Source organism: Crotalus tigris, unplaced genomic scaffold (assembly GCF_016545835.1).
Source record: "Crotalus tigris isolate CLP2741 ecotype Arizona unplaced genomic scaffold, ASM1654583v1 scf7180000023746.1698619, whole genome shotgun sequence".
NCBI lineage: Eukaryota > Metazoa > Chordata > Lepidosauria > Squamata > Viperidae > Crotalus > Crotalus tigris.
The window spans coordinates 690,350-711,915 of NW_024100155.1; the positions used below are offsets into that span (position 1 = coordinate 690,350).

Here is a 21,566-nt window from a genome sequence, read left to right on the forward strand (position 1 = left end):
CCTGTGGGTCAAAATGACAACAGGAGGTCTCTGGGTGCATCTCTGCAGGCTTTGGATGGAGGGAAGGGAGATAATGGCCCCCATCCCTGCCCTGTTGGCTTGGCACTTCTCTAGGGGGGGGTGAGGTGGTGGTGGTGGGTGGGGGGACAGGCCACGGCCCACTGGGATGTGCCCCTTGAGGGGTACAGAACTGGCAGGCAGCACCTTCTCCATGAGGTAGTCTTAGTCATCATCAACCCAAGCCCCCCCACCCCGTTCCCTCCCCAGTATAAAAAAGATCTAATACCCCCCCCGAAAAAAAAAAAAACACTGTAACTAACATCTTCACATTCTGTAAACTGCACCCCCCAAAAGTGGTGAGGCTGGGGGGGGGTGGGATGGGGGGGGAAGGGATGGAAAGAAAGCCGTTGCAGGGGTTGAAGATCATACATTCAACTCTGTCGTGAAATAAATATTAAGAGGAGAAAAAAAAAATGAGTCAAAACAAAACCAAAACAACAAAAAAAAAAAGAAACAAAAAAACCCCCACACAACCCCTCCCCACACACACACACACAACGCCACACAGCCGCAACAACACTCCCTCCGTCCCTAAGGATTCGGCGGCCAAGGCTACCCACTGCCCTGCCGGAGGCTGTTGAGGTGGTCCCCGTTGGCGGGATCGCTGGGTGGTGTCCGCTCCGAGGTTCTTTGCTGGGAGGGGGGGGGTTTCCGAAGGGTGGGGTGGGTGGGTGGGTGTCACGGAGCTCCTGGGCCAGCTTCATTCCTTGTTCATGGAGGCTTTGCAAGAGTGCAGGACGGCTTTAAAGAGGAGGGGGAGCTGCTCCAGAGGGACGTTCACCATTTTTCCTGACAAGGCAAGGAGCCCACCGTCAGTTGTGACGCTCAGACCTGGGCCCGCCTGGATGCCCATACCGAGAGCCCTTAGACTTATAAACCGCTTCGCAGTGCTCTATAGCCCTCTCTAAGCGGTTTACGGAGTCAGCATATTGGCCCCCCAAAAATCTGGGCCCTCATTTTACTGACCTCGGAAGGATGGGAGGCCGGGTCAACCTTGAGCCGGTCAAGATCGAACTGCTGGCAGTCGGCAGAGTTAGCCTGTAATACTGCATTCTAATCACTGCACTACCATGACAGACAGACAGACAGACAGACAGACAGATAGATAGACAGACAGACAAATATGATAGACATAGAGATATAGACAGATATAATATAGGGAGATAGATAGATATGACATAGACAGATATGATAGATAGATAGAACCAGCACTTAAGACTTATACACCGCTTCAGTGCTTAGAGATAGATAGATAGATAGATAGATAGACAGACAAATATGATAGACGTAGAGATATAAAGATAGACAGATATAATACAGAGAGATAGATAGATATGACATAGATAGACAGATATGATAGATAGAACCAGCACTTAAGACTTATACACCGCTTCACAGTGCTTAGAGATAGATAGATAGACAGACAGACAAATATGATAGACGTAGAGATATAAAGATAGACAGATATAATACAGAGAGATAGATAGATATGACATAGACAGATATGATAGATAGATAGAACCAGCACTTAAGTCTTATACACCGCTTCACAGTGCTTAGATATCTATATCTATAGCTATAGATAGATAGATAGAACCAGTACTTAGACTTATAAACCACTTCACAGTGCTTAGAGAGATATAGATAGATTAGATAGAACCAGCACTTAGACTTATACACCTCTTCAGTGCTTAGATAGAAAGACAGATATAGATATATAGATAGACAGAGAGATAAGACAAATAGACAGATAGAACCAGCACTTAGACTTATACACCGCTTCACAGCCCTCTCTAAGCGGTTTACACAGCATATTAGCCCCCCAACAATCTGGGTCCTCATTTTACCGACCTCAGAAAGACGGAAGGCTGAGTCAACCTGAGCCAGTGAGGATTGAACTCCTGGCAGTGGGCAGAATTAGGCTGCACCGCGCCACCACAGCTCTTCGGATAACTAGGAAGATGGCTTGATGTGGAGAAGGGAATAGCCTGGAGAATTGGAGGGCAAGTTGAAGGAGCAACGATGGTGCCCTTGCTTGGTTTAGGACTTGTGGGTTGTTGGTCTCCAGAAGCTCTGGATGAAAACCAGCCCAACTTTCTTGAGCTACTCCGGGGCCTCACCCTAGAAGATCAGCTGGGTGCTTGGGACGAGCTTTGAGCCCTGGGAGTGATGTTTGTCAACCTGGGCAACACTCAGATGGGTGGACTTCAACTCCCAGCATTCTCCGGCCGTCTGGGAGTTGAAGTCCACCCATCGTAGAGGTGGCAAGGTTGAGAAACACAGCTTGGGAGACTCCCAGCTTCCAGCCGTCAGCCCAAGGAGGACCTCCTGAGCTGACTTGCTCACCTGCGATGTACCGGATCTCCGGTAGACACATCATCAGGTCCGGAAACCGGTTTGGCTGGTGCGGGTATTTGAACTCCATGAAGTCCTGGCAGACGTACCAGTATCGCTTGTTCAACTGCTCCAGCTGGGAGGCGTTGGCCAGACCCCGGATATCTGGATGGAAGACAGCACGTGAGGAGGAGGAGGAAGAGGAGGAGGAGGAGCCTCAACTCTGCATCTCAAACATAATGCAACCCATTGGCTCTCTCATTTGGCAAAAGGGCAATCGTGCCGCGTGCGAAGAGAGAAAGGAGAACTGAAGAATTGTCTTGAAGGTGACCAAACGTGGACTGTAAATCAACATCCAGACTCTCAGAGCTTCTGCTTCCATCTCCAAGCAAGCAGCCTCACCAGCAGGGAAGCGACACGTGCCGCACCCTCTTTCCAAATCGCAAAGTCGGGCGTTGGGCTGCACCCAACAGGTCCTCCCAACGGTGTATTTTGGCCTGCCGCACACAGCACGTAGTATACCTTCCTTGGCCCAGGTGGCGATGACGTTGGGGTGGGTCCCTGGTTCCATTTCTCGCGGGCTCTGTTTCCTTGATCCCATTTCCTTCGGCCTTTTGGGTCAGCCCAAGATGGAAGCTTGGGAGACCTTCTAGAAGTTGCCCAAGAGAACTCCCAGGTTTATTTTTTATTTTTCTATTTTTTGTCACTGGGCCACCAGGGGATGAGGCTGTTGGGAGATGTGATTGGCAACCTCTGGAGGGTGCCGGGTTGGCCTTGGGACCATGAGACCACCAGAAGAACAGGGCCATCAGAGCTGGCCATGGGACCATGTGGTTTGTGGTCTTCTCCTCCAACCCCCATGAGACCACCAGATGAACAGGGCCATCAGAGCTGGCCATAGGGCCATGTGGTTTGTGGTCTTCTCTTCCAACCCCCATGAGACCACCAGATGAACAGGGCCATCAGAGCTGGCCATAGGGCCATGTGGTTTGTGGTCTTCTCCTCCAACCCCAATGAGACCACCAGAAGAACAGGGCCATCAGAGCTGGCCATAGGGCCATGTGGTTTGTGGTCTTCTCCTCCAACCCCCATGAGACCACCAGATGAACAGGGCCATCAGAGCTGGCCATGGGGCCATGTGGTTTGTGGTCTTCTCCTCCAACCCCCATGAGACCACCAGATGAACAGGGCCATCAGAGCTGGCCATGGGGCCATGTGGTTTGTGGTCTTCTCCTCCAATCCCCATGAGACCACCAGAAGAACAGGGCCATCAGAGCTGGCCATAGGGCCATGTGGTTTGTGGTCTTCTCGTCCAACCCCCATGAGACCACCAGATGAACAGGGCCATCAGAGCTGGCCATGGGGCCATGTGGTTTGTGGTCTTCTCCTCCAACCCCCACGAGACCACCAGATGAACAGGGCCATCAGAGCTGGCCATGGGGCCATGTGGTTTGTGGTCTTCTCCTCCAAGCCCCATGAGACCACCAGATGAACAGGGCCATCAGAGCTTCGGGCCAGGATGGAAGCCCATCCTCCCGGCCACTTACCTTGGTTGAGGAAATTGATGGCCTTCATGCAGGCGTACTCCTCGTTGCTGACTTTCAACTGGCTGAACTTGCGATACAGGTAGATCAGGCGTTCCATAACTTCCATCCCTTCTTCGCTGAACCTTCAGGAAGAGGAGAGAAGAAGGTCTGAGACTCGATTCCCCAAGCATCTATCTTGAGGAACCAACAGAGGACGCCCCAGCAATGGAACGGAAGTGGCCTCCAGAAGCTGTGGGTGCTCCATCACTGGAGGTTTTTCAGCAGAGACTGGACAGCCACCTGTCTCAAATGGCCTAGGGCAGCGGTTCTCCACCTGTGGGTCGGGACCCCCTTTGAGGTCGAACGACCATTTCACGGGGGTCGCCAAACAACGCAGTCCGCCATTTTTTTCCCCTTTTCCTTAGCTGTGCTACTCCCTTTTATTCTATTGGCTTTTGAAAGCCAATAGGATAGACTCTCTTGAATAGAGTCTAATTCTACTGGCTTTCCAAAGCCAATAGGAATTGTCCAGGCTGTCTCTGCCCTGCTGAGCCCACCAAAAGTCCCAGTCTGAAAACGGTGCTGCACCCGTTGAGTAGTCCTCAACTTATGAGCGGTTGAGTAGTCCTCAACTTACGACCGGTTGGGGGTCGTGGCATTAAAAAGGTTGAGAACCACTGGCCTAGGGTCTCCTGCCTGAGCAAGGGGCTGGACTAGGAGATCTCCTAGGTCCATCCCAGCTCTATTCTGATGGATTGGCTGAACCAGGAGAGTGACTTGCCTCCAGAGGTTGTGGGTGCTCCATCACTGGACAGCCACGTAATCTGAAAGGATGTAGTAGGGCAGGGGTTCTCAGCCTTGGCAACTTTAAGACTTGTGGACTTCAACTCCCAGAAAGAAGTCCACAAGTCTTAAAGTTGCCAAGGTTGAGAACCCCTGTAGTAGGGTCTCCTGGCGCCGGGAGTAGAAGACCTCTGCTGTTCTGAATAATCAGATCATTGGCTTCAGGAAAAGCAGGGGGGGGGGGGAGAGAGAGAGAGAGAGAGAGAAAGGGTCTCTCTCCACTCTTCTGCTGCTTCGGGAGATGTATGCTTCCTCTCCCCCCCCCATTTCTGCTCCTCAGAAACCCACCCGAGCCGAGCCCCCCCCCCTGCATTCCCCAGAGAGCCAAACTGCAACAAGCTGGCCTTTTCAGCTCCTGATAAGCTCCTGATAAGAGGAACTATGAGCATCCCAGATGCTATAAATTTTGCTCTGCATTTGCAGCTGGGGGGGGGGCAGCAGAGTCAGGATGAGGGGATAGGAGGACAGACAAGGCTTGATTTAAAAGGGAGGGTGGGCAGTTTCAACAAAGATGAAGCCCAGGGCGGGTCAAGGTTTTCGAGCAAGAACACCACAAGTGGGAGAGGCGAGACAGATGTGCGGCCCAGGGGGAGGGGAAGGCTCGGCCCCCACGGCCAGAGTGTCCCAGGAGACTGGGGGGGGGCTTGTTGTGAAGAGCAGAATCCACATCTGGAAAGAGGAGGCCTTCCTTTATTGGGGTTTGGGGGGGGGAGACTTTTCAAATGGTTTTGGGCAGGGGGACCCTGGAGAATGGGGTGGGTTCAAGGAAATGCTCACATCTGGCTGATTAGGGCAGACAATGATGGGGGGGAGCTATGATTTGAGGGGACAGCGGGAACACCTGGATGTCTCTTCAAACACCACAGGCAGACAGTCCTTGATTTACAACAGTTCATTTACTGATTGCCCCAAAGGTGCTTTTTTTTTTCACCAGGCCACTGGACTTCCTTGTTTTTCTTTAAAGACGTTTCCCTTCTGCTGCAAGGAGCTTCTTCAGCTCTAGACTGGATGGTGGGGAAGGGAAGGATTTATGCTCCTTGCAGAGAGCTGGTCATTTGCCTTCTTTTAGCCCAGCAGTTCTCAACCTGTGGGTCGGGACCCCCTTTGGGGTCGAACGACCATTTCACGGGGGTCGCCAAACAACGCAGTCCGCCATTTTTTTCCCCCTTTTCCTTAGCTGTGCTACTCCCTTTTATTCGATTGGCTTTTGAAAGCCAATAGAATAGACTCTCTTGAATAGAGTCTAATTCTATTGGCTTTCAAAAGCCAATAGGAATTCTCCAGGCTGTCTCTGCCCTGCTGAGCCCGCCAAAAGTCCCATTCTGCAAACGGTGCTGCACCAGTTGAGTAGTCCTCGACTTACGACCGGTTGAGTAGTCCTCGGCTTACGACCGGTTGGGGGTCGCGGCATTAAAAAGGTTGAGAACCACTGCTGTATATTTATATTCCTGTGTCTGCTAGGAATACATACCCTTCCATTTGCCCACCGTCCAGTCAGAGCTGAAGAAGCTTCTGGGAGGAGAAGCGAAACGTCTTCAAAGAAAAACAAGAAAGTCTAGTTGCCTCGTAAAAAAAGCATCTTTGGGACCACCGTGTCCTGCAGGACAGAGAATCTCCATAGATGTTCATTTACTGACTGCTCAGACTTACGACGGAACTAAACAAAAGTGACTTTATGACCGGGTTTTTCACACATACGACCGTGGCAGAAGCCTCGTGATCAACGTTCAGACGCTTGGCAACTGACTCGTATTTATGACGGGTTGCAGCGTCCCGGGGTCGCGACGAGCCAAGTCAAGGGGGGGGGAAAGGCCAGATGATTCACTTAACAACCGTGTGACTAAGTTAACGACGGCAGGGATCTATTTAACGACGGTAGCAAAAAAAAAAGATGGTGAAAGCGGGGCAAAACTTGCTTAACCAATGTCTGGCTTAGTGACAGAAATGAAGATGGGATGTTCTCCTGCAGGGTTGATTCATGAGCTGAGGGGTCAAGGAGAGCCACTGCCCACGTGTCAGAGGGGGCAAATTTATGTCTAAGAAAACAGCCCTTGCCTCCGACCCAGGCAAGGTGGGGGGAGATCTAAAGGTGCTTTGAGGTCACCATCAACAGTCATTCACCCTGCAAAGGGGGCTGGGGGAGACGGGGACCGGCAGGCAAGGAAGTAGCCCGAGGTGCCTTCACAAAAGGGCCAGCTCGTTGATGCCACCAGTGGCTTAAAAAATTCTTCCGCCCTTCTCATCTCGGCAAAAAAGTTAGAAGACTCTCATTCCCCCCCCCAAAAAGGAGGGGTCCTTCCTACTGCATCCAGTTTTGGTCTCCACATTATAAAAAAGGACGTTGAGACTCTAGAAAAAGTGCAGAGAAGAGCGACAAAGATGATGAGGGGACTGGAGGCTAAAACATAGGAAGGACGGTTGCAGGAACTGGGCAAGGCTAGTCTAGTGAAGAGAAGGACCAGGGGAGACATGATAGCAGTCTTCAAAAATTTGGGGGGCTGTCACAGAGAGGAGGGGGTCCACCTATTCTCCAAAGCACTTGAAGGTCAGACAAGGAATAACAGATGGAAACTGATCAAAGAGAGATTGAAGCTAGAAATAAGGAGAAACTTTCTGACAGTGAGAACCATCAACCGACGGAACAGGAGTTGCCTTCAGAAGTTGTGGGAGCTTCGTCACTGGAGGCTTCCAAGAAGAGACTGGACCGCCATCTGTCAGAAATGGTGGCGGGTCTCCTGCTTGGGCAAGGGGGGTTGGACTAGATGACCTCCAAGGTCCCTTCAAACTTCGTTATTCTATTCTATTCCTTATTCCTTATTTCTATTCTATTCCTTATTTCTATTCTATTCCTTATTCCTTTTCTATTCTATTCCTTATTTCTATTCCTTATTCCTTTTCTATTCTATTCTATTCCTTATTCCTAATTTCTATTCTACTCCTTATTTCTATTCCTTATTCCTTATTTCTATTCTATTCTATTCCTTATTTCTATTCCTTATTCCTTTTCTATTCTATTCTATTCCTTATTCCTAATTTCTATTCTATTCCTTATTCCTATTCTATTCTATTCCATATTCTATTCTATTCTATTCCTTATTCCTAATTTCTATTCTATTCTATTCTGTTCTATTCTATTCTATTCCATTCTATTCTATTCTGTTCCTTTTCTATTCTATTCCTTATTCCTATTCTATTCTATTCTATTCCATTCCATTCCATATTCTATTCTATTCCTTATTCCTATTTTATTCTATTCCATTCCTTATTCCTTATTCCTTATTTCTATTCTATTCTATTCTATTCTATTCTATTCTATTCTATTCTATTCTTTGTCTATTCTATTCTATTCCATATTCCCTTCCTTCCCCTTTCCTTTTCCTTTCCTTTCCCTATTCCATTCCATTCCCTTCCTTTCCCTTATTAATTGGCCTTCTCCAACCAAAGACCCAGTTCCTCCTCCTCCTCCTCCTCCTCCCTCCCTCCCAGCACTGATGACGTTACCTGCTTGGGTGATGAAACGTCTTCCAACCAAACCCACCACGCTCGGAGAGCACCCAGGACCCCTCCCCAGCCTTTACCTGTGAAGCTCATCATCGGAGGGCGAATACTGGGCGGTGACATCCGCCAGGTCCCCGAAGATCTGCCTGCTGTAGACGGTGAGGGAGGAGAGCAGGATCAGCTCCTGCCAGGTGGAGCTGAGCAGGCAGGTGTAGTCCTTGATGGACAGCTCGCAGAAGAAGGGCAGCTTCTTGATCCAGGAGATCTGCCGGAAGAGCAGCTCATCCGCCAGACGACACAGCAGGGCGAACAGCTCGGCCTGGGTCACTCGGTACCTGGGGGAGCCGGGGACAGCCGAGAGGTTGGCCTGGGACAGCAAAAAGGGGATCTTCCGGCTCCAGATTCTCCTAGTATAAGGATAGGCAACCTTGGCTCTTTTATGACGCGTGGACTTCAACTCCCAGAATTCCTGAGCCAGCATGAGGGAAACTTTGGCCCCCTTTAGGACTTGTGGACTTCAATTCCCAGAATTCCTGAGCCAGCATGGGGGAACTATGGCCCCTTCATGACTTGGGGACTTCAACTCCCAGAATTCCTGAGCCAGCACGACTCAGCTTGGAAACTTCTCCTTTCCCCTCAGCATGGCTGGCTCAGGAATTCTGGGAGTTGGTTGAAGTCCACGTGTCATAAAAGAGCCAAGGTTGCCTACCCTTGTCCTAGTAGATCTCCACTAAATTTGTGACCGTTTCTGGGCAATTTAGATTAGATTAGATCAGATTAGATAACCTTTATTGTCATTTTTTTTCCCTGTGGGCACAATGGCACCCATTAAAAATGAAATTGCTTGCTCTCAGAGTGTACCCATACATAACACACATTTAAAACACACTATATTCAATATATGTATAGGACAGGGATCTTCAAATGTGGCCCTTTTATGACTTGTGGACTTCAACTCCCAGAATTCCTCAGCCAGAATAGAATAGAATGGAATAAGAATAGAATGGAATGGAATGGAATAGAATAGAATAGAATAAAAAAAATAGAATAGAATGAGAAATAGAACAGAATAGAATAAGAAATAATATAATATAATATAATTACTATAATATAATAATATAATTTAATATAATAATATAATGGAATGGAATGGAATAGAATAACACAATTGGAAGGGACCTTGGAGGTCTTCTAGTCCAGCCCCCTGCTGAATCAGCCGAACCTATCCCATTTCAGACCAATGGTCGTCCAGTCTCTTCTTAAAAACCTCCAGCCTGGGACCATCCACAACTTCTGGAGGCAGGTTGTTCCACCGGTTAATTGTCCTCACTGCCAAGAGGAGGAGGAGAAGAGCACAGCACTCACCCGTCTTCAATCAGCATCGGGGTGCCCAGGGGATCCAGGTCTTCTGCGGACACCAGCTGGCTGATGAGCAGCCCGTGGGCCTGGGGGTCAAGGGTGCGGGGCTGGGGGGGCAGCAGGGCGGTGTGAGTCGGGCAGCTGAGAAGGTGCGGCAGGTACTGATAAGGGGCGGACACCGGCGTGCCCATGTACTGATCCCTGAGAACTGTAAACCCGTTCATCTCCACCGACCTACTGGAAGAGGCAAAGCAGGGCTGAGAGAGAAGGGAGGGGAAGAGACCCCTGACCCATCCCAACGCGCCCCCCCCTCCCCAATCTCCGTGCCCCCCAATCCTTTTGCCTGGCCTCCCCGGAGTCCCACCTGGAAGAGGGCGTCGAGACGGGAGAAGGCTGATTGCTTTCCGACACCCCGTTGCCCGGAGAGCTGTTGTCGCTGTCTCCGTTGTTGCACCAGGAGATGTTAGCCTCCCCTTCGAATTCCTGACCGGACATGATCCGCTCGATCTCCTCCTCGGAGATCTGCCCCGCAGAGAAGAAAACCAGCCGGGGAGAGGAGGGTGAAAAAAATGGATCGCTCGGATCTGGGTTTACGGCTTGTTCAACCAGCGGAAGAGAGGCGAAACCCGCCCTCCGGGGAGGGGAGCGGGGGACGACAGGTGGGACGTTGGAGGCAGCGGCAAAACCACACCTTGCAAGGCACTCACCTGGACAGGTCCAATGCTCTTGTTCCGGCCCCCTGGCATGCCATCTTCGCGGATGGCTGGCAAGGAAAGGAAAGGAAGGTGGTTAGGACTCCAGCAAGGTGTCCATCTAACCACCCACGGGCCTCCTGTGTAGAGGCTAAGCAGATGTACCTGTCCTTTTCCCCCTACGTCAGTGGTTCTCCACCTGTGGGTCGGGACCCCATTTGGGGTCGAACGACCATTTCACGGGGGTCGCCAAACAACGCAGTCCGCCATTTTTTTCCCCTTAGCTGTGCTACTCTCTTTTATTCTATTGGCTTTTGAAAGCCAACAGAATAGACTCTCTTGAATAGAGTCTAATTCTATTGGCTTTCAAAAGCCAATAGGAATGGTCCAGGCTGTCCCTGCCCTGCTGAGCCCGCCAAAAGTCCTATTCTGCAAACGGAGCTGCACCAGTTGAGTAGTCCTCGATTTACGACCGGTTGAGTAGTCCTCGACTTACGACCGGTTGAGGGTCGTGGCATTAAAAAGGTTGAGAACCACTGCCCTACGTGCTCTTATATTTAGAGCAGAGGTCCCCAACCCCCGGGCCGTGGACCGGTAACCGGTCCACACAAACAAGCAAAGCCCCATCCACAGATTGCAAGCAGCACACAAAACCCACGCGCGCCCTCCGGTCCGCAGGAAAAACCGCTCTCCATGGAACCGGTGATCCCTGGTGCCCGAAAGGTTGGGGAGCTCCGATTGGGAGAGTCTTTTGCTGAGTGATAAAGGCCTGGAGACCACCTCCCCTTGACTGTAGCTGTCTTATGACCAGACCAGGGTGGCCTCGTCCCCATTACAGGTGATCCTGGAGTTAGAACAGTTAAGCCCAGCCCTAAACAAATAGTCTTTTAAGTCAGGCCAGGTGTGGACGGGAAGAAAGAGCAGAGAGACGGATCTGTACAACTTTCTTGTCCAGGACAACTGCCTTCCCAAAAGCCTCGCCGGCCAGGGGAAAAAACGGGGGGGGGCTCTCCCTTGGGGGAGTTGGTGGGGAGGGGGGGGGGGAAGCAAGGCTGACTTTTGTTTGTTTCTTTAAGCAAGTCTGCAGCTGCAAAACAGAGACTCCAGTTGTGTGTTGCATCCCTGGCCACTGCTGAGCGAAGAACTCCGGGCTCCCTCTGGTGGCCACACCCCAGACCAGCTGTCCCCCCCCCCAAAAAAACGTCTTGTTTCCTGCTTTTGGGGGGGTGGAGTGGGGGTCTAGCTGGCATCCAAGGGCCAAGCAGAGGCAGAGAAAGAAATGGCCCATTTCTTAAAGGAGCAGCTGTGGTCTGAAGCCCCAGCCGAGAACCTGGACAGCAGCTTCTGACGCTTCTCTAAAGTCACATAGCTTCCACCATCCTAGGATAATGGGAAGGTTGCTTAGATAGGGGTCAACTATGATCCACCCCTCTTTCTGTCTCTCTTTCCTCTCTTTCCATTTCTTTCTGTCTCTTTCCTGTGTCTTTCTCTGTCTCTTTCCTCTTTCCATCTTTCCTGTCTTTTCTGTCTTCCCTCTTTATCTTTCCTCTTTCCTGTCTTTTTTCCCCTTTTCTGTCTTTTTCCATCTTTCTCTTTCCTCTTTCCATCTTTTTCCTGTCTCTTTCCTCTTTCTGTCTCTTTCCTCTATCTCTTTCCTCTTTTCTGTCTCTCTTCCCTCTTTCTGTCTTGCCTCCTTATCTCTTTCTTTCCTCTCTTTATCTCTTTCCTCTCTTTCCATCTCTCTTCTCTTTCCTCTATTTTTTTGTCTCTTTCCTCCATCTCTTTCCTCTTTCTATTTGTCTCTTTCCTCTTTCTGTGTCTCTTTCCTCTTTCCTCTAGTTTTTTGTCTCTTTCCTCCATCTCTTTCCTCTTTCCGTGTCTCTTTCCTCTCTTTCTATTTGTCTCTTTCCTCTCTTTCTCTTTCTCTGTCTGTCTCTCTTTCCTACTACTCAAGACCAACACACAGATCAACCCAAGCCAAATTGATCTTTCGGGGCGGATTCCCCTCTCAGCTTTGACGACTGACCTATCCACAAGACCTCCCTTCGGGCTGAGTTTCTACCTTTATCTAATACCTATGGAGATTCTCAATCACCCAGGTCATGGTAGGGGTCCCAAGAGTGCTTTTCCAAAAGGCAACTGGACTTTCTTGGTTCTCCCCGCCCCAAAAAAATACGTTTCTCATTCCAAGAAGCTTCTTCAGTTCCGGCTTTTCGCAGATGAGAAGAAAAAAAAAAAACATTTTCGAGAAAGTCCAGTTCCTTTTTTTGGAAAATCACCTTTGGGATCCTTGCCTGACCTTCTCCCAGCACAGTTTCCCCCCTTCTCGGACCTTCTACCAGCAGCGAAATATCCCCCAAACAGAAAGGGAGGCCAGTCCAGCTAAGGAGGTTCACCACCAGCTTCTGTTCTAGGTGAGTCAATCTCCTTACGTCTTCCTCGGTGGTCTTCAAGCGGACAAGCTAATCTAGGACTTGACTCTGCAAGGGTTAACCTCTATCAGAATAGAGCTGGAAGGGGCCTTGGAGGTCTTCTAGTCCAGCCCCCTGCTCAAGCAGGAAACCCTATACCATCTCAGACAAGCGACTGTCCAGTCTCTTCTTAGATGGAGCACCCACAACTTCTGGTGGCAAGCTGTTCCACTGGTTAATTGTCCTCACTGTTAGGAAGTTTCTCCTTAATTCCAAAATTGCTTCTCTCCTTGGTCAGTTTCCATCCGTTATTTCTTGTCCTGCCTTCTGGGTGCTTGGGGGAAGGAGTGGACCCCACCCTCTTCTTTGTGGCAGCCCCCTCAAACACAGGCAGCCCTTGACTTATGACCACACAATCGGAGCCCAACATTTCTGTCCTTAAGTGAGACGTTGGCTGAGTGAGTTTTGCCCCTTTTTTTACGACTTTTCTCGCCTCGGTTCTTAAGCGAATCGCTGCAGCTGGTAAGTTAGCAACCTGGTTGTTAAGTGAAACTGGCTCCCCCGCCCCTTGACTTTGCTTATCAAGACGGTCCCAAAAAGTGCTCCCGTGACCTCGGGACACGGCAACGGTCATAAATACGAAGCCTGGGAATTTTGATCACGGGACCCTGCAAAAACTGGGAGAAACGGCCAAAGTTTTTATCCAGTGCCGCCGTTGTAACTTTGAACGGCCACTAAATGAATTTCGTAAGTCGAGGACTCACCTGTGCTGGAAGGCTGCTACCATGTTCCCCCCCCCCTTGAGGCTGTGGCTGGGTTCAGTGAGGGAGCAAGGAGACCCACCCAACTCCCCCACCCACCCCCGCCCCGGGGCCTTCCTGCCTGCCTGATCGGCACCTTTCCGGTTCATCCCCATCTGGAGGCACTTGAGGAGTCGGCAGTACTGGCAGCGGTTGCGCTGCTTGCGCGACATGACGCAGTTCTTGTCACGGCTGCATCGGTAGACCCGTCGGTTGCAGATGCTGCGCTTGAAGAAGCCTTTGCAGCCCTCGCAGGAGATGATGCCGTAGTGCAGGCCCGTGGCCCGGTCCCCGCAGATCAGACAGGTACGCTGGTCCACCCGGTCATCTGCGGGAGGAAGCCAAGGGTGACCACGTGAGAACGGGATAGGATAGGATAGGATACAATTCAGAATAGAATTCAGAATAGAATAGAATAGGATTCAGGATAGAATTTAGGATATGATAGGATAGATAATAGAATAGATAATAGAACAGAATAGATTGTAGAATAGACTAGACCAGAAAAGAAATAAGGAACAGAATAGAAATACAGAGTAAAATATAGAATAGAATAGAATAGAATAGAATAGGATTCAGAATAGAATTTAGGATAGGCTAGGCTAGGATAGATAATAGAATAGATAATATAATAAAATAGAATAGACTAGACTAGAACAGAAAAGAAATAAGGAATAGAATAGAAATACAGAGTAGAAATACAGAATAGAATGGAATGGAATGGAATAGAATAGAATAGAATAGAATAGAATAGGATTCAGAATAGAATTTAGGATAGGCTAGGATAGGATAGATAATAGAATAGATAATATAATAAAATAGAATAGACTAGACTAGAACAGAAAAGAAATAAGGAATAGAATAGCATAGAAATACAGAGTAAAATACAGAATAGAATAGAATAGAATAAGAATAGAATTAAATTAGAATAGGATAGGATTCAGAATAGAATTTAGGATAGGATAGGATAAATAGAATAGATAATAGAATGGAATAGACTGTAGAACAGACTAGACTATAACAGAAAAGAAATAAGGAATAGAATAGAAATACAGAATAGAATGGAATGGAATAGAATAGAAGCGAAGTTGGAAGGGACCTTGGAGGTCTTCTAGTCCAGCCCCCTGCTCAAGAAAGTAGCCAACCAGCAATGGGGAAGGACACCTCTTGACAAGCAGACCTGGTGGGACTCAAAGCACGGCCCTTTTAAAAGAGTTCTTGGGTCCAGAATAACAGAGATGGAAGGGATCCTGGAGGTCTTCTAGCCCAACCCCCTGCTCAGCCAGGAAGACCTATACCATTTCAGACAAATGGTTCTCCAATCTCTTCTTAAAACCTCCAGCGATGGAGCACTCACACGTGAGGAAACACTGCTTAGAATCATAGGGCTGGAAGGGCACCTTGGAGGTCTTCTAGTCCAGCCCCCCGCTCAAGCAGGAGACCCTATGCAATCTCAGACAAGTGGCTGTCCAGTCTCTTCTTATAAAACCTCCAATAATGGAGCACCCACAATATCTGGAGACAAGCCGTCCCAGTGATTCATTGTCCTCACTGTCAGGAAGTTTCTCCTTAATTCCAGGTTGCTTCTCTCCTTGATCAGTTTCCATCCGTTGCTTCTTGTCCGGCCTTCTGCTGCCTTGGAGGATAGGTTGACCCCCCCCTTCTCTGTGATAGCCCCTCAAAAATTAGAACCTCCAGTCCTTCTTTTCGTTAAACTAGACCTCCCCAATTACTGCAACTGGGGGGGGGGACCCCTGAAGGTTCAGAGGGAGGGGTGAGATGGAGAGGGCTGGCAAAGCAAGACAAGAGAGAAGCAAAACAGCTGGATGCAAGAGCTTCACCCCAAAGTGTGAACTCTGGTGGGTGTGAATGTTGACTCCGGCCACTTGTCTCCTGCCTCCCAGACTTTCAGCAACGGCAGAACCTCAACTGGGCCAGGTGGTGAAGAAAAAGTGGCCCCCATGAACTCCAACTTAATAAGATAGCTTTGAGGGAGGGGGGGAACAGGCAGAGAGTTCCAAGCACCCCGTCCTTCCCAGCAGCAGAGCTGTCACCTTCCACTAAACCAAGGTTTCCCATCCTGGCTTGGACAGAATGAGGCCAAAGAGGGCTCTGCCAGCCCCCCCCCCCGCAGGCATCCGCTAATCATGGCTTGAAACAGAGATGTCAAAAGCCGGAACGGTGCCCCCAGCAAGCAACTTGACGTGCCAAGGCCTGGCCCACATTTTTCCCCGGATCCTTGGCTGATCCGGCTTCAGGTGGGAAGCTGGCAAGGATTTGCCAGCCCACTGGGGCCGGCTAGGACCCCTCCAACGTCCTATCAAAGGGCCTGGGTTTATCCTACGTGCCCCCCCAACCCAATTCCCAATGGCTATTTTCATTGCCACTGAAATGGAACCCATTTGGGACAGAGGAAACAGGAAGAGATTTGGCCCCACCGCACTCTGCAAATGTGGTTAAAATTGAGTTTTTCACTCAGCCAAAGGGCTGGCAGAGAGGTCTGTTTGGGGAGGGGTGTGAAGGAGCCCACAACAAACAGGCATTTACAGCCAAAGGGTCTGTTGTGATGGCATAAGTGGGGGGGGGGAGGAACTTTAGATCAGGAGGGTCCACATCTCAAGCTGAGATACTCTACGGATTTTACAGGCACCCGGGCATTATCTTGGCTTTGGGTTATCTGATGAGCAGAGGAAAGAGAATTAATAGGGCTCCCTGGGCGGGTTTTTGAGTTTTTCAGCCCTCTCCCCATCCAAGCCACCAATCCTGGTTGGGGAGAGGAAGGAGGAGGGGGGCAAAGGACCATGCTGGAGGAGGAGGAGGAGGAGGAAGGGGGGGGGCTGTGGCCAGGCAGATGCCCCTGGCCAAAACCCTCCAGCTGGAGAAGGCGCAAAGGCAGCGGATGAATTTCAAAAGCTTTGCTCCAGTGACTGCACAAACCAGAGCAATGTCGAAGCTTGCTTCAAGACTCAAAAGAGGGGCCAACAAACGGAGGCATTGTTTGGGAGAAAGGCCCCCCCCCATTTGGAAAGTGGGAAGCCACCCACCCACCCAGAGCTTCCTAGCGTGGGAGGGAGAGGAAAGAAGGAAGGAAGGAAGGAAGGAAGGAAGGAAGGAAGGAAGGAAGGAAGGAAGGAAGGGAAGGAAGAGAAGGAAGGGAGAGAGGAAGGAAGGAAAGGAAAGAAAGAAGGAAAGAAGAAAGGGAGAGGAAGGGAGGGATGGAGGGAAGGAAGGAAGGAAGGAAGGAAGGAAAGAAGGGAAGGAAGAGAAGGAAGGGAGAGAGGAAGGAAGGAAAGGAAAGAAAGAAGGAAAGAAGAAAGGGAGAGGAAGGGAGGGAGGGAGAAAGAAAGGAAGGAAGGAAGGAAGGAAGGAAGGAAGGAAGGAAGGAAGGAAGGAAGGAAGGAGAGGGAAGAAGGAAAGGGAAAGAGGAGGGAGGAGACAGGAATGAGAGGTAGGAAGAAAGGGGAGGGGAGGGACCCTTACCAACAAGCCTCTTTAAGTCAATTGCTTTGCAAACTTTTTATTATTGTTTAAAAACACCAAGATTACCAAGCAAAGAGGATCAGCTCAGCTTGGTTAATTAAAGTCAAGAGCGCCATGTGCTTCCTTCCCCTGAGAATTGCTTCTCTCTCTCTCATTCTCTCTCTCCCTTGTTCTTTCTTTCTCTCCCTCTCTCTCCCCCTCTCCCTCATTCTTTCTTTCTTTCTTTTTTCCCTCTCATTCTTTCTCCCTCCCTTTCTCTCTCTCCCTCATTCTTTCTTTCTCTTTCTTTTTCTCTCTCCCTCTCTCATTCTTTCTTTCCCTCCCTCCCTCATTCTCTCTCCCTCATTCTTTCTCTCATTCTCCCTCGTTCTTTCTTTCTCTTTCTTTTTTCTCTCATTCTCTCCCTCCCTCTCTCCCCCTCGTTCTTTCTCGCTCTCTCCCTCAGTCTTTCTCTTTCTTTTTCTCTCTCATTCTCTCCCCCTCCCTCTCCCTTTTTTTTCTTTCTCTCTTTTTCTCTCTCATTCTGTCTCCCTCATTCTTTCTCTCTCCCTCCCTCATTCTCTCTCTCTCTCATTCTTTCTTTCTCTTTCTTTTTCTCTCTCTCATTCTCTCTCTCTCTCTTACACACACACAGTTCCGGGGCCAGCCCCCCCCCCAGCCAAGGGGGGAACGCCCAGGGAGCATTAAGCCCCTCTGCCCAAAACCGAGGCCTCCCCAGGGACTGGGCCAGCCAGAACCACCAATCTCAAGCCGATGGTGGCTGCCCCTTGGGCTCTAGGGTGGCAAGTGAGCTGCTGATGGGACAGGCAGCCCCTTTGCAGAGGTTTCTGGGGTGGGGGTGAGTTGCCATGCATTGTCCCACGGGGAGGGGGGGGAGAGAGAACCTCTGCTGCTTGCCCCCCCCACCCCCAAAGGTGGCAGTTTGCCACCCCATGGCTCAGCCTGGGTAGCTGGACCGTAACCACACACCTCCTTGGGCAACTTCACACTTTTGTCCCTCCTTCAATTCTCTCTCTCTTTCTGGCTGGGAAGAGTTTGGCTGGCTTTGATCTCGGAGGGGGGGGGCTCTGGGGGTAGAGGGGGGGCGAAGCCGCAAACCCTCATTTGGGGCCCATTTGGGGGCCCTCCTGCTCGGCTCTGCCCTGCCCACCTTTTCTTGTTTCCAGCAGGACTGAAGGCCCAGGGAGAGAAAAAGGGAAGAAATGGGGGGGGGGCTGGTTGTGTCCTTTGTAAGGGGGGGGGGAGAGAAGAAAGCAAAAGCAGGGAGGGGAGAGGGGGGCCTGAAGAAGCTCAGAGGCAGCCGGAAACTTCCAGCGGGGTCCAGGCACAAACAAAAGCAATTAACATCACACACACACACACACACACACACACACACACTCCTCCTTCTCCCTGGCATTTGTTTCACGCTTTTCCGAGCCCAGCACTTTCTGGGACAATTGGGGGACCCCCAATATCTGAGGATGGGGTTCCCTGTTTGGCCGGAGGGGTTTGGGTGGACAGCCACGGGACCCCGAAGGGGAGACACACCCCCCCCCACAAAGTTATCCCTGGTAGCCAGAGAAACAAGACACACGTAAACAACAACAACAAACTGATCGGAAAGCAACTTTTTCCCAAACTGTCAAAGAGGGCGGTTGGGGGGGGGGCAGAGAAAACATTCACAAAGGAGCCCCCCCCCCAAAATACCCACCCCTCTCTTAAAGGCCATCTGGGAAGCCGACAAACAATAGAGAAGCACTTCTCGGGCAACCGGTGCAGCCCCCTCCTCAAACTCTCTGCAAGAGGAGACCCCAGCCCCCCCCCACACCCGCTTTTTACCTTCCCAGGTCTCCATTTTAGGCTCCGCCAGGTCGGCTGGGGGGCAGCCATGAGGGTGGAGGGGGGCCAGGGCTTGGCTCAGTGCCCCTGCCCTGTGGCCATCAGGGATCCCTGGCTGCTCTCTGCCGGGGCACGGGGGGCCAGCAGCCCACCCTCCTCCTCCTCCTCCTCCTCCTCCTCCGGTCAGCTTACAGGCGGGTCACGTGGGCCCAAAGTTCAAGCCCTAGGGTCACAACTTGTGGGGACTCCCAGAGGAGGAGGAGGAGGAGGAACAGGAGGAGGAGGAAGAGAAGGAAGAGGAGGAGGAGGAACAGGAATAGGAGAAGAAAAGGAGAAGGAGAAAGAGGAAGAAAAGGAGGAGGAAGAGGAGAAGGAAGAGGAGGAGGAAAAGGAATAGGAGAAGAGGAGGAGGAAGAGGAAGAAAAGGAGGAAGAGGAGGAGGAGGAACAGCAATAGGAGAAGAAAAGGAGAAGGAGAAAGAGGAAGAAAAGGAGGAGGAAGAGGAGAAGGAAGAGGAGGAGGAAAAGTAATAGGAGAAGAGGAGGAGGAAGAGGAAGAAAAGGAGGAAGAGGAGGAGGAGGAACAGCAATAGGAGAAGAAAAGGAGAAGGAGAAAGAGGAAGAAAAGGAGGAGGAAGAGGAGAAGGAAGAGGAGGAGGAAAAGTAATAGGAGAAGAGGAGGAGGAAGAGGAAGAAAAGGAGGAAGAGGAGAAGGAAGAGGAGGAAAAGTAATAGGAGAAGAGGAGGAGGAAGAGGAAGAAAAGGAGGAAGAGGAGAAGGAAGAGGAGGAGGAAAAGTAATAGGAGAAGAGGAGGAGGAAGAGGAAGAAAAGGAGGAAGAGGAGAAGGAAGAGGAGGAACAGTAATAGGAGAAGAGGAGGAGGAAGAGGAAGAAAAGGAGGAAGAGGAAGAGTAAAAGGAGAAGAAAAGGAGGAGGAAGAGGAAGAAAAGGAGAAGGAACAGGAGGAGGAAGAAAAGGAGGGGGAGGGAGAGGAGGAGGAGGAGGAGAAAAGCCAGCAAACAGCACAACAAACACCACGCAACCCCCCCACACACACACCTCTTTGCCCCCTGTGCTTCCTCCGCTGGCCCCCTCTAGCAGCCGTGCACAGGGGTTCTTCCGCCTCCAGGAACATCCATGGGGCCCAGAGTCCCCCCAGATGGACTGGGCACCACCTGGCAAGCCAGCCGCGTGCCCACCGAGCCCCCTCCTTCCGCGCCTCTGCACCCTTCAGGCCTGGTCACCTTCCAGGAAGGCGGCTTTCCGGTTGGGAAAGGACCAAGATCCTCCCGGCAGAGCCTGGGGGATGGACAGAGCGCCCGGACGGACGTCTGGTCCAAAACGGCCGGAGGGAGCCGCCCCTCGGAAGCATCGGGCTGCAGAGCAGGACGGGGGGGGGGCTGCTCAGACCAGGCAGGAGGGTCCATTTTTGAGGGGTCCCGGATGCTCTCTGAGCTGGGTGGTTTTCTTGCAGACGTTTCATGACCCAACTAGGGAACATCGTCAGCGTGAGCATCGCTAGCGCTGATGATGTATCCTAGTCTGGTCGTGAAACGTCTGCAAGAAAACATGCAAGCTCAGAGAGCAGCAGGGACCCCAGAGTTGTCGCTATCTTCCTCCTCCTCCTCCTCCTCTTCTTTGCAAATCCCACTCCCTTCCAGCCTTGACGATGTTCCCTAGTTGGGTCATGAAACGTCTGCAAGAAAACAACCAAGCTCAGAGAGCACCAAGGACCCCACAGTCCTCCTCCTCCCTGCAAGCCCCACTCCCTTCTAGCACTGATCATGTCTCCTAGTTGGGTCATGAAGCGTCTGCAAGAAAGCTACCCAGCTCAGAGAGCACTGAGGACCCCACAGTCCTCCTCCCCCCTCCTCCCACTGATGATGTTACCTAGTTGGGTCAAGAGATGTCCCAACTGGTAAAGATAATATAGCTATGGTAGTTTATGAGAGAAGAGCTGCTTGGGCATTTCTCCTACGCTGCGTTCATGTGTTTGAAAGGGATGAGAGGAGAGGAAGGTGCAGGGAGGAAGTAGGATGGTAAGAGGAGAAGGGGAGGGGAAGAGAGCGGGAGGGGAGGAGAGAGAGAGGAGGGAAGTAGGGAAGGTTTTAGAGAGGGTGGACGCGGCCTGGGGGGAATGGGCAGGCGGTACCAATGGTTATGAATTTATTTTATCTTGTAAATTGTATTTTGCATGATGTATAAATGGAAAATAAAAACTTTTTAATAATAATAAAAAAAGAAATGTCTGCAAGAAATTCACCCAGCTCAGACACCACCAAAGAACCCACAATTCTCCTCCTCCTCCTCTCCGCAAACCCCACTCCCTTCCTGCCTTGATGATGTTCCCTAGTTGGGTCATGAAACGTCTGCAAGAAAACAACCAAGCTCAGAAAGCACCAAGGACCCCACAGTCCTCTGCTCCTCCTCCTCTCCGCAAACCCCACTCCCTTCCAGCCTTGATGATGTTCCCTAGTTGGGTCATGAAACGTCTGCAAGAAAATCACCCAGCCCAGAGAGCACCAGGGACCCCTCAAAGGCAGACAAGGCCCCACTCTTCCATAGGGGGAATGAGACCCCCCAGTGCAAAGGACGCCTCCCCCCCAAACGAGAAGAAGGGAAGCATTTTGGAAAAGGAGGCGAGCAACGTTCGTTCCCAACCTCCCTCCCCTCTCTCTCCCCCTCCCTCCCTCTCTCTTTCTCGGGCCATCAAATTAGATCACATCAAGCCAGCATTTCATGG

The 21,566-nt window shown here is 50.8% G+C and overlaps 1 protein-coding gene across 3 annotated transcripts in view; it reads right to left on the minus strand.

Annotated features, from left to right (window-relative positions):
• Nucleotides 1–414: 414 nt before the first annotated feature.
• Nucleotides 415–21,566, minus strand: part of NR6A1 (nuclear receptor subfamily 6 group A member 1) — a 52,234-nt gene continuing 31,082 nt past the window's right edge. Inside the window, exons 4-11 of one of the 3 annotated variants that reach the window (XM_039321588.1) lie at nt 13,621–13,851; nt 10,328–10,383; nt 9,985–10,142; nt 9,627–9,857; nt 8,342–8,596; nt 3,942–4,063; nt 2,407–2,559; nt 415–849 (exon numbers count right to left, since the gene is read on the minus strand). In XM_039321588.1, the coding sequence (XP_039177522.1) occupies nt 761–849; nt 2,407–2,559; nt 3,942–4,063; nt 8,342–8,596; nt 9,627–9,857; nt 9,985–10,142; nt 10,328–10,383; nt 13,621–13,851 (1,295 nt within the window). In that variant the 3' untranslated portion in view covers nt 415–760. The remainder of the gene's footprint in view (nt 850–2,406; nt 2,560–3,941; nt 4,064–8,341; nt 8,597–9,626; nt 9,858–9,984; nt 10,143–10,327; nt 10,384–13,620; nt 13,852–21,566) is intronic. The other 2 variants (XM_039321590.1, XM_039321589.1) reach the window with 2 other exon arrangements.